Here is a 13,322-nt window from a genome sequence, read left to right on the forward strand (position 1 = left end):
AGTCTGTTGAAATAAAAAGTGTTTCTCGCCTTCCGGTCGGTCATTTTTTATTAATAATGATCTGGCAGCAGCCGGCGTCATCTCACAAGACCCTCGGGTGCCGTGGATGTCAATCAAGTGACGAAAGTGACGTCTTGGTGAAGATTGATGATCGCTCATTTTTAGGTCCAATTTTTTTTTTTTTTAATGCCTGGCTGGCGATGGACTGACACACCCTCCACCATCGACCGCTAGCTCGCCATCGACGTAATGTTCACCCCTGGTGTACTGTTTAAATATACAGTATATCTTAAAGTCGTCCCCGCTATTGTTTTCGCCAGCCACAGTAGATTATTCACCCGGTCACAACAATAGGTACACATGCACACTTGCCGATTGATTCAGACTCGGAATTTGTAAAAAAAAAAAGCAGTTTTTTGCATGGAGCACATATGTTTTGTACGCATGCCATTATATGAAAATAATACTTTATTTGACCTTTTTTGGTGTTTTTCTCATAGCACAGAGGGAAAGGAGACCCTCCCCTCTGGCTGAGAGCTTGACTTAATTTTTTTAAATTTTGCCTATCGTTCACAATCATTATGAAAGACATGACGGATGGATTTTTTTCTTTGATGCATTTTAAATATTAAATAAACGTAAATAACACTTAATTTTTTAAAATTTTGCCTATCGTTCACAATCATTATGAAAGACATGACGGATGGATTTTTTTCTTTGATGCATTTTAAATATTAAATAAACGTAAATAAAAGTCTGCTAACAGCGGAGCCAATGGGAGCTCCACTATTTCGCCCATAAAATTGATAACTAACCATTCAAAAAGCTCCAAAAATACTCCATTTATATTTTGTGATTTGAATATTGACCAAGTATTAGTGATATTAATATTATAAGCGCTAACACAGACAAACTATTTGTAGCAGCGCCGTGATCACTCCCGTGTGTCCCTATGTTTACATCATCGAGTGGTCTGCTGCTTCCTCGCTCCTTGTAAGTTTATTCTATATCATAAATCATGCATCTTTACCTGGACAGAAGAAGTGTGAGTAGGTATTTACTTTGACATCCATTTAGGACGCGAAACTAGCAAGGACGACACAAAAAGACGCTTGGTCCCTTCCACCCTTCCACCCCGTTTCTTCATGAGGATTACAAGACATTCTTCACCTAAATGAGAATATATGAAAACCCTACCAGTCGGCATCCTAATGACAGCAGACATAGTACAGTGAGTGATATTTTATTATGTTTGTTGGCTCTAGGGCTGGGCGATATATCGATATACGTGATATATCGCGGGGTTGTCTCTGCGATATAGAAAATGACTATATCATGATATCGAGTATACGTTCTCACGCAGTTGCTTTTAGCTGCGGGCATTAAACTACAGGCTCTCCTCACTCTTTCCTGTCTCTCCTTCTCACAGACAGCAAGCGCACCTTCTTACACACGTCATACGTCACATACGTACACGCCCTCCCCGAGCAGAGAGGTAGCAGCATGGCTAACGTTAGCTGTGATGCTAGCAGTAATACGAGAGAAAGAAGGTGCGAATCTGGTAACAAATGAAGGAATAATTAATTCCCAAGAAAAACAGCAGGGGGTCCATCGTCTGGCGGTGGTTTGTCTTCAAGTGGGAATATGACGAATAGACAACCGTAATTTGTCAAGTGTGGGGCAAAAGCGTTGCTATAAAAAGTAGCATTACCGCTGTAACAAACAGTTCAGGGTGTCCCAAGTTACCGGAGTGTGTTAGGTAAGGAGGAGGAGTTTTGTCGCCGTAGGGCTGTGACGTAGGGTGTGTGTGGTTGTGGAAGGAGGTGTGTGATGTTGACATTAAAGAAGCGGTGGCTACCGAACCTGCTCTAATGTCTCCCGTTTGTTATTTTATTAGATAAGTACAATGTATAGGCGAACCCAGCTAATATGTAGCATCATTTGAAAAGTCACCCGCTAGACAATGAAGAGGGCTTACTCCGCACGTCAACATCGTTCTGTGCCACACGTCCACACCATCAAAATGCCGAGGCAAACATTTCCACATCAACACCGTATGAAAAAAATAGTGATTTTTTTAGTTGTGATTTCCTTCTCTGCATGAAAGTTTAAAAGTAGCATATATTAATGCAGTATGAAGAAGAATGTTTTAATGTAGACACATAGAATCATCATACTGCTGTGATTATATGCATCTAGTGTTCATTCAAGGCTAAGGCAAAATATCCAGATATATATCGTGTATCGCGATATGGCCTTAAAATATCGCGATATTAAAAAAAGGCAATATCGCCCAGCCATAGTTGGCTCTCATAAAGTCTGTAGTGAGTAATATTCAGTGATGAAGAAAAAAGTAAATGTTGTGATGCGTTTTTGAAATTAAAGGCTTAGTGGCCACATGCGTGGACAGCACCCTTTAGCTCATATTTCCAAAATGTTGTACACTACTGAATTGGGGTCTTATGGCCGCTTATGTGGACACTTATACTGCCATCTGGTGGTGTCAGAAGAGTATGACATACAATGGAATTTGGAAAAAAAGAAAAAAGCTGATAACATCATTCCATGAAGATATGCAAGGAACTATCCAGTGTGACGGCTCCGCATCAGCCCCATTCCCAATTGAGAATGGAGTGAAGCAAGGATGCGTGCTTGCTCCTACGCTCTTCGGAATCTTCTATTGTCAGAAGCATTCAAATCATCTGACGACGGTGTTTACCTGCACACAAGGAGCGACGGGAAACTGTTCAACCTCGCACGTCTCCGGGCAAAGACTAGAGTGCGTAAAGTCCTCATCAGAGAGATGCTCTTCGCAGATGATGCTGCTCTGGCCTCACCATCAGAGGAAGCACTACAGAGGCTGATCAACAGCTTTTCTGATGCATGCAAAGACTTCGGCTTAACTGTAAGCCTCAAGAAGACCAACATTATGGGACAGGATATGTGCAACATTCCAAGGATCTCCATTGGAAACCACACCCTGCAAGTTGTTGAGAACTTCACCTATCTTGGCTCAACCATATCCAGCAATCTCTCTCTCGATGCCGAGCTCAACATCCGCATCGGCAAAGCATCTACAACGATGGCTAGACTCTCCAAGCGTGCTTGGGAGAACACACTGCTAACCATCAACACAAAAATGAAGATCTATCAAGCCTGTGTTCTCAGCACTCTACTTTATGGCAGCGAGTCATGGACCTCGTATGCACGCCAAGAGCGCCGTTTGAACTCCTTCCATCTTCGGTGCCTAAGGCGGATTCTGGGAATCAAATGGCAGGATCGCATCCCGAATAAGGATATCCTCGAGAAAACCGGAATGAAGACAATCTTCGCTCTCCTTACACAACGACGTCTGAGATGGCTTGGCCATGTAAGTCGAATGGATGACACTCGCATTCCAAAAGACATCCTGTACGGAGAACTGGCCTCTGGAACAAGGGCTGTGGGAAGACCTGTCCTTCGTTTTAAAGATGTGTGTAAGCGTGATATGAAGGCCAGTGACATCAACCCATTAAACTGGGAAGCTTCTTCAGCTGAACGTGGGAAATGGAGGAAGTTAGTGAAGGAGGGCGTACATCAGAGTGACTTAAGAAGAGTAAGACAGTGGGAGGAGAAGCATGAACGTAGAAAGCGAACAGTCACACCCCCACTGAATCAACCAACAATACAATATGTATTGATCCCGGACGAGCCCCCAATTTGTTGCGTTTTGGACCAGTTGTTCCTCCCAGGGAATTCAAGTCACAATTCGCTCCCAAGTTCTTTCCGACACTTAAAGCTGAGTTGAAAAACCACCAGAGACAGAATAGGTATTTTGTTGTATATATTCTCAAAGCTTTGACAATATACATTTTAGATTGAGACCAGTCTAACCCTAGAACCTTCTATCCCGCACACCCAAAATGGTCTCCCTTCCCAACGCCAAAAACCTCTCTTCCCTTCCACCTCCCTAGCCATAACAAAAGCACAACGTCTCCCTAGCCATAATACATTCCAAAGAACTCAAGGTTAACACACAGAGTTTGCTTGCTGACAGAGCATCAAGAGAAGAAGTGGAAAAGACGAGCTGTTTTCAAATATGACAAAGAAACGGACGAAGTACAACTTAAATTCGGATATATGTAAATATCTGCCTCCGACAGTATGCAGGAACTGCAACAAAGCATGCCTGTCAAGAATTGGCTTATATAGTCACAACAGGCGTTGCACATGAATTGACATTTGAGCGCAAAACTCTATTGTCTCTCGAGACAAACAGATGCCAGACACAATGGAATTTGAAAGTGTAAAAATAAGAATTAGCATGTCACTACACATGAAGTACATGTTTGTGTACTTATGGACTAAAAGTACATCATATAAAAAGATGATTCTTAGTTTTTATTTTAATTAGGGTCCAACAAGCCCAAATAGCAAAGAGAAATAAAAAAAAAGCATGTAAACAAACAGCCTGGTTAATTAAAGCACAGCATATGCTTAAAATGATCAAATTACGTAAAAATTAAATGTTATTATAAATGTGCCTGTTATTACCTTACATACAGTATATACTTACATCATGTGTATAAAACCTCAATAGAGGTGTTTGTATGTTTTTTTAAGGACTTTGTAGGCGGAATTGCGCGGCTACCATAGGCTCCATTGTAAGCAGACTTTTGGTCACATTTATTTAATTTTTATAATGCAAAAAAAAAAAATCATCCATCGTCATGTTTTTCAAAATGATCGTGAACTATAGGCAAAATTGCAAAAAAAAAGTGCAATTCCCCTTTAATGTCTAAATAAGTTCTTCCAACTCGCAGTCACATCACAAGGCAGCCAGAATGCAAAAACCCGCAAACGAAGCATCCAAAAACGGCGCACATGCCAAAATGCCTCATGATTTGAAACGTTGGCATAATTTAACACAAGTATCCAACATTGTAATGTTTATAAGCCAGAAAAGACAACATTCATCATTGGTCCCCTTTAATGATTAATTGAAACATTTGCTTACCTGCAATTTGACCAGAAACACTTGGTCATCTTCAGCTTGAATTTCCTTTTCATGTACAATCTAGTGGAAATAAAGAAAACAGTTTACAGAAGAAAAGTAGCTTATATTGAATAAAATCAGCTTTTAGGACTAGTTATTTCTGTGATATGCAATACAAAAGTTGAAAAAAATATGTCCATCAATGATACATTATAACATCTTAAAATTGTCATTAATTGTCTCTCGGCTTTTTGTGATGCTTTAAATTGCGAGCATAATCTGAGTTACGAGTAGTTACTGTTCACAGCTCCATGTAATCCTGCCCTCTAACCACCGGAACTGAGACAGTTAGTGCATAAGAGAAAACGTGAATGACCGAATTAAAGAAACAAACAGTTACCGGTAAAAACATGTTCTAATCCAGGGGTCAGCAACATCAAAAAAGTTTTAAAAGCCATATTGGACCAAAAAAATAAATAAATATTGTCTGGAGGCGCAAAAATGTAGAGCCTTTGTAAGTCTTATAATGAAGGCATCACATTATGTAAGTTTGTATGTTAGCATATACTATCAAAATGACTGTGTGTCGCAAATCTTCCTTGACAGAAATGTTAAAGTTATATTTATTCTGCACTTTTTTACAACATTGGAAAACATTAGTAAACGGTGGCTTCTCAGATGGTGAGATACCTCCTGGGAATTACTGCTTAGAATGGTATTGATGTGTTTGTCAAAGTTCTAGGAAACAGGTTGTTTTCTTCTAATGGATTTATTACAATCTTTGCAAGCTGAGTAATGTTTGCTGTGGTCTGGAACAACATGGCACACAAACAACTATTAGAAATGCAGCCAATATTACATACAGATAATGTGTCATGAGACATACAAATATGCATTAAATACACAGAGGACCTAAGTAAAGGAAATGTAATGAGCTCAAATATACCTACAAATGAGGCATAATGATGCAAAATGTACTTACAGCTGGCCAAAATAGCATGTTAGCATTGATGAGCTTGCAGTCAAATATGCCTGATTAGCCCTCCACGTAAGTCAATAACATCAACAAAGCTCACCTTTGTGTATTCATGCACAGCATAAAACGTTGTGGGACAAAATTAGACAGAGAAGGAGTGGCAAAAACACCTCTTTTGGTGGCAGCATCGAAGAAAACCCACCAAAATTAGTAGGACAAAACGGTGCTCGCAAAATACTCTCCATCAGTGAAGCATGTTTAATATAAACAGTGGCATTTCTAACCATTAGGGAGGTTTGTGTCATGTTTGTCCTCCTACCGAAACTATATTAACCAAAAAAACAATTTTCCCAACCTTATTTCTTTTTAATGCATCTTTGAAAAAGCTCCAGGGAGCCACTGGGGCAGTGCTAAAGACAGCTCTAGAGCTGCGGGTTGCCACCACCCCCGTCCTAGCCGTTAGCCGACCGGACGGGTCAGCCAGACAGCTCCAGCGGCATTCAGCCAAACACATCCAAAGGACAGACATTTATGCATGAAAATATTGTGAAGCTGCTGACGTAATTGAGGTGTTTCAGTTCATCCTGTGTAGTCCCGACTCCACCAATTGGACAATCGAGTATTACCTTTGGTACACAGCCACAGCTTGCGGTCAACTCTGACCTCCGGTCCGTCACTCAAAGACGTCCTCCGTGTGCAACATAACAAGCAATAATAGTTCCTATTGTTACACGACAGACACCTACAAGAGTCTGCTCCACAAAGTAAATGCTACAAAAATATATTATGTTATTTAATAAACCTACTGCAGTTGTTTATAGCACATGCTATTGTGTTGTTTTTTCAAACAATATTCCCTATCTACCGGTAAATGTTTTTCCTTTGAAAAATCATGTAGCATTTTGAGTTAATTAATTAATTTCAATTGGCGTGGTTGATTTGAGATACTGTAAAAGCGTTTTTTCAGTTACACGTTTGGTAGTGGAAACAATTGAGCTTGTAAATTGAGGTACTACTGATTTTTTTAAGTGCCTTTGGCACATTGTAGAAATAAAATATATTAAAAAACCAGCAAAACGAAAAATAAAGCAAAAAAGAATAATGTTCATAACTAATAGGGCTGTGAATCTTTGGGTGTCCCACAATTCAATTCAATATCGATTCTCGGGGTCACGATTCGATTCAAAATAGATTTTTTTTTCCAATTCAACACGATTCTTGATTCGAAAACGATTTTTTCCCGATTCAAAAGGATTCTCTATTCATTCAATACATAGGATTTCAGCAGGATCTACCCCAGTCTGCTGACATGCAAGCAGAGTAAAAAGCTTTTATAATTGTAAAGGACAATGTTTTATCGACTAATTGCAATAATGTACATTTGTTTTAACTATTAAATGAACCAAAAATATGACTTATTTTATCTTGGTGAAAATATTGGACACAGTGTGTTGTCAAGCTAATGAGATGCGATGCAAGTGTAAGCCACTGTGACACTATTGTTCTTTTTTTTTAAATTTTTATAAATGTCTTATGATAATGTCAATGAGGGATTTTTAATCACTGCTATGTTGAAATTGTTTCTAATATTGATACTGTTGTTGATAATATTCATTTTTCTTTCACTACTTTTGGTTTGTTCTGTGTGGTGTTTGTGTCTCCTCTCAGTTGGCCCAAATAGTCATTATGACAATAATGTGTTGACACAAAAGAAATGGCAATCACTTTTACCTACAAAGGACACACAGCTAAGTAGTTAGCTTCCTATTAGCAAATTTAATTTTACATTAATTGCAGTTCTGAGTGTTGCTGGGTCGGGTTTGGTTTTGGAATTGGATTGCATTGTTATGGTATTGCTGTGTATTGTTTTGTTGGATTGATTAATTAAACAAAACAAAAAAAATTGTAAAATAAATAAATAAAAAAATCGATTTTTTAAAAATGAGAATCGATTCTGAATCGCACAACGTGAGAATCGTGATTCGAATTCGAATCGATTTTTTCCCACACCCGTAATAACTAACAATAACTAATACAAAGATGTCTTTAAATATATGTGTAGCATATTTTTAGCCTTTGTGAAAAAAAATACATCCACGTACGTCATAGCCAATTATGCAAATTAGGTGATGATGATTTGCAAAGGGAGGCATTTGCAAGTCATGCATAGGCCTTCACCAGAAAAATAGTTAGATATTTGAAAAATAGTTCCAATTCAAAGCACTAATGTACTGAAAAATAGCCCTTTCAAACCATTAAATTGCGATATGGAAATGACAAGCCTTTGTTATGCATCTATTAGCAAGCTTTCATAAAGCACTCAGTGAGGTCACTACCTTTCTGACTGGTGGTTTGACAATTACGTCCTCAAAGCCGTCATCCGCCTTTATTGTTTGGAAGTTCTCATGAAGTATTGCAATCTTCTTTTCATTGTCCCAACCTGAGGGACTAATGGAGAACAAAAAATAACATTTAAAAATGCATTTTTGACTCACCGAGCAGGCATAAGCTGAAGCTTATGAAGCTTACATAACAGTACACACTTACATGAAGACTGCATCTTTTTCCACTACTTGTGCAGGGCAGTGGAATGGAAAGCCGTAAAGTCTGTGGACAAGATATTTATATAGCACATCCAGGTTCTTCATCTCCTTCACTGATGTGTAAATAAGAGACGCTCCGTCTGATAAATCTGTCAAGGTTTTTTTTTCCCTCCACAATCATTATGGATTGTAAGCACTTAAAAAGGTGATTCTCAAGACAGTTTTTCAGTATTTAAACCTGGGCGGTGCACATCTTTTTGCAATATAAGTGAGTCTTGTTGACACCAGATAACATTATTTCCTGTTAATTGCATACTTTCTGCCGCAACATGGTTCCATCTAAATTTCCTAAAGTTTACTAAGCACTCATATCGTGGTGTTAAAGCGAGCTTAGTGGTTAGCATTAGAGGTGTCCGATAATGGCTTTTTTGCCGATATCCGATATTGTCCAACTCTTAATTACCGATATCAACTGATACTGATATATACACTTGTGGAATTAACACATTATTATGCCTAATTTTGTTGTGATGCCCCGCTGGATGCATTAAACAAGGTTTTACAAAATAAATCAACTCAAGTTATGGAAAAAAATGCCAACATGGCACTGCCATATTTATTATTGAAGTCACAAAGTGCATTATTTTTTTTAACATGCCTCAAAACAGCAGCTTAGAATTTGGGACATGCTCTCCCTGAGAGAGCATGAGGAGGTTGAGGTGGGCGGGGTTGGGGAGTGGGGGGGTTTAGAGGGTAGCGGGGGGTGTATATTGTAGCGTCCCGGAAGAGTTAGTGCTGCAAGGGTTTCTGGGTATTTGTTCTGTTGTGTTTATGTTGTGTTACGGTGCGGATGTTCCCCCGAAATGTGTTTGTCATTCTTGTTTGGTGTGGGTTCACAGTGTGGCGCATATTTGTAACAGTGTTAAAGTTGTTTATACGGCCACCCTCAGTGTGACCTGTATGGCTGTTGACCAAGTATGCCTTGCATTCACTTGTGTGTGTGAAAAGCCGTAGATATTAAGTGATTGGGCCGGCACGCAAAGGCAGTGCCTTTAAGGTTTATTGGCGCTCTGTACTTCTCCCTACGTCCGTGTACCACTCCGTACAGTGGCGTTTTAAAAAGTCATACATTTTACTTTTTGAAACATCCATCCATCTTCTTCCGCTTATCCGAGGTCGGGTCGCGGGGGCAGCAGCCTAAGCAGGGAAGCCCAGACTTCCCTCTCCCCAGCCACTTCGTCCAGCTCTTCCTGTGGGACCCCGAGGCGTTCCCAGGCCAGCCGGGAGACATAGTCTTCCCAACGTGTCCTGGGTCTTCCCCGCGGCCTCCTACCGGTCGGACGTGCCCTAAACACCTCCCGAGGGAGGCGTTCGGGTGGCATCCTGACCAGATGCCCGAACCACCTCATCTGGCTCCTCTCCATGTGGAGGAGCAGCGGCTTTACTTTGAGCTCCCCCCGGATGGCAGAGCTTCTCACCCTATTTTTGAAACAGGTACCGAAAATTTTCGATATTACATTTTAAAGCATTTATCGGCCGATAATATCGGCAGTCCGATATTATCGGCAGCCCGATATTATCGGACATCTCTAGTATGGAGACACATTAGCTGCTAGCCGATTGTCAGCCAGGGGACTAAAAAGAAAGTTTCAGCCATCGGGGAACGCCGTTTGCGATCGGCATTAAAAGCCATAAATCGGCAATGGCGATCACATATTTTTCACAAAAATCGTATGATACTGATCGGTGTGGCCTGTCGATCGTCACTCTTTTGTGAAAAGCATTAAGTAGAAAAGAGAAAATCGCAATGCAGACTTTGAGAAGGATACATTGCAAACAAAACTGTCTGATGTAGGACTGGATAAAGTCCAGGTGTTCGTCTCTGTAGTCGTGCTCCTTCTCCAACGTGCTGATGGCATCACACTGTCAGGTGGAGGACATTGTGGGACAAATAAGCAGTGGACAAATACGCTCGGACAATTCAATCCAAGGTTGTACACATCATTATTCAATCTTAAAAGCGACATTAGTGGGTGGGTGTACCTTGGTGCACACCACCACCATTGGTATACCCAGGTTGTGCGTGAGTGTGTTGTCTCCCAACGGCAGCAGTACACTCTCCTCATCCTCGCCTCTCCTCTGTGGGGTCCCGTCCTCGCCACACTCTGTGTACTCCTGGAACTGCTTTACAACTACATGCAAAACATACATATATACAGGTAAAAGCCAGTAAATTAGAATATTTTGAAAAACTTGATTTATTTCAGTAATTGCATTCAAAAGGTGTAACTTGTACATTATATTTAGTCATTGCACACAGACTGATGCATTCAAATGTTTATTTCATTTAATTTTGATGATTTGAAGTGGCAACAAATGAAAATCCAAAATTCCGTGTGTCACAAAATTAGAATATTACTTAAGGCTAATACAAAAAAGGGATTTTTAGAAATGTTGGCCAACTGAAAAGTATGAAAATGAAAAATATGAGCATGTACAATACTCAATACTTGGTTGGAGCTCCTTTTGCCTCAATTACTGCGTTAATGCGGCGTGGCATGGAGTCGATGAGTTTCTGGCACTGCTCAGGTGTTATGAGAGCCCAGGTTGCTCTGATAGTGGCCTTCAACTCTTCTGCGTTTTTGGGTCTGGCATTCTGCATCTTCCTTTTCACAATACCCCACAGATTTTCTATGGGGCCAAGGTCAGGGGAGTTGGCGGGCCAATTTAGAACAGAAATACCATGGTCCGTAAACCAGGCACGGGTAGATTTTGCGCCAAGTCCTGTTGGAACTTGAAATCTCCATCTCCATAGAGCAGGTCAGCAGCAGGAAGCATGAAGTGCTCTAAAACTTGCTGGTAGACGGCTGCGTTGACCCTGGATCTCAGGAAACAGAGTGGACCGACACCAGCAGATGACATGGCACCCCAAACCATCACTGATGGTGGAAACTTTACACTAGACTTCAGGCAACATGGATCCTGTGCCTCTCCTGTCTTCCTCCAGACTCTGGGACCTCGATTTCCAAAGGAAATGCAAAATTTGCTTTCGTCAGAAAACATGACTTTGGACCACTCAGCAGCAGTCCAGCTCTTTTTTTCCTTAGCCCAGGTGAGACGCTTTGCGCGCTGTTTCTTGGTCAACAGTGGCTTGACACGAGGTATGCGGCAGTTGAAACCCATGTCTTTCAAGCGTCTCTTGGTGGTGGATCTTGAAGCACTGACTCCAGCAGCTGTCCACTCCTTCTGAATCTCCCCCACATTTTTGAATGGGTTTTTTTTCACAATCTTGACCAGGGCGCGGTGATCCCTATCGCTTGTACACTTTTTCTGACCACAGTTTTTCCTTCCCTTTGCCTCTCCATTAATGTGTTTGGACACAGAGCTCTGAGAACAGCCAGCCTCTTCAGCAATAACCTTTTGTGTCTTTCCCTCCTTGTGCAATGTGTCGATGGTTGCCTTTCGGACAGCTGTCAAATCTGAAGTCTTCCCCATGTTTGTGTAGGCTTCAGAACTGGACTGAGAGACCATTTAAAGCCCTTTGCAGGTGTTTTGAGTTAATCAGCTGATTAGTTTGTGGCACCAGGTGTCTTCAAAATTTAACCCTTACACAATATTCTAATTTTGTGACACACGGAATTTTGGATTTTCATTTGTTGCCACTTCAAATCATCAAAATTAAATGAAATAAACATTTGAATGCATCAGTCTGTGTGCAATGAATAAATATAATGTACAAGTTACACCTTTTGAATGCAATTACTGAAATAAATCAAGTTTTTCTAAATATTCTAATTTACTGGCTTTTACCTGTATATATCAACTAGCTGACCTTATACCAGAGCATCTATAGGGGTCATATAGTTTCTTGTAAAGGCTTTTTTTTCCCCAAAAAATTAAGCCGTCTATCCATTTTCCCTTCGACGGCAGGCAGCACGACTCACGTCTGAGCTCCAGCTCCCGCAGCATTTCCGGGGGGACCCGCAGTTTGTCGACGTGTTCCCTAGCGACGGCGGCCCACTTCTGGAGCGAGTCCAAGGCGTTCCACGGCCGAGACATGTCAAGCGTTATCAGCAGCAACGTGTTGCTGATTGCATCCACCGGCACAGCCACCCCCTGTAGACCTTTGTGGTAAAGGTCTCCGTCTAACACCCAGGCGTTACACCTCGTGTGGTCTGAACACAAAAACACTCATTTCAAAAACAAGCAGACATAAAATGAAATTGCTAAAGAAAATGAATTACTGTTTGATACCATCGATGTCGTCGTCATGGACACTGATGTAGAGATATTCTAGACCTCGCCCTTTCATGTACTCTTCAACTCCTTGTAGCTTGGCAACCAAGGTGGTCTTCCCCGAGCCAACCTCCCCTAAACGCAAAAATGTGAAATGATTAAAGAACATTATAGGGGGTTGAAAAAAAGTCAGAGTACATAAAATATCATTATCGCTACACACACAGAATTTTGCGTACATAAAAGCAGGGTTACTTAAACTTTTTGATCTTGGGGCCCAACTTTTCCACTACAAGGGGTCCCGGGTCCCACTCAAATATGAACACTGAATTAGTCATCTTACTCTTGATTTTAATCATATTTAATGATCATATCCAACCTTCTTACAGTTCAGTACTTCGTCAAAATGGTATGAAACCATGTGTTAATCACAAAGATGTGTTATATATTTAACACATAAACCTTAGGCTTAGGTTAGGCTAATTAGAAAAAAAAGTACTAACCAAAAATACTGCATAAGGGCAGAGGTGGGTAGTAACGCGCTACATTTACTCCGTTACATCTACTTGAGTAACTTTTGGGATAAATTGTA

The 13,322-nt window shown here is 40.7% G+C and overlaps 1 protein-coding gene across 1 annotated transcript in view; it reads right to left on the bottom strand.

Annotated features, from left to right (window-relative positions):
- Positions 1 to 13,322, bottom strand: part of dync1li1 (dynein, cytoplasmic 1, light intermediate chain 1) — a 39,551-nt gene that overhangs the window by 11,976 nt on the left and 14,253 nt on the right. The window contains exons 3-9 of the mRNA XM_061983267.2: positions 12,749 to 12,865; positions 12,439 to 12,669; positions 10,538 to 10,686; positions 10,324 to 10,417; positions 8,499 to 8,634; positions 8,288 to 8,399; positions 4,997 to 5,056 (exon numbers count right to left, since the gene is read on the bottom strand). Coding sequence (XP_061839251.1) covers positions 4,997 to 5,056; positions 8,288 to 8,399; positions 8,499 to 8,634; positions 10,324 to 10,417; positions 10,538 to 10,686; positions 12,439 to 12,669; positions 12,749 to 12,865 — 899 coding nt within the window. The remainder of the gene's footprint in view (positions 1 to 4,996; positions 5,057 to 8,287; positions 8,400 to 8,498; positions 8,635 to 10,323; positions 10,418 to 10,537; positions 10,687 to 12,438; positions 12,670 to 12,748; positions 12,866 to 13,322) is intronic.

Source organism: Nerophis lumbriciformis, linkage group LG21 (assembly GCF_033978685.3).
Source record: "Nerophis lumbriciformis linkage group LG21, RoL_Nlum_v2.1, whole genome shotgun sequence".
Taxonomy (NCBI): Eukaryota; Metazoa; Chordata; class Actinopteri; order Syngnathiformes; family Syngnathidae; genus Nerophis; species Nerophis lumbriciformis.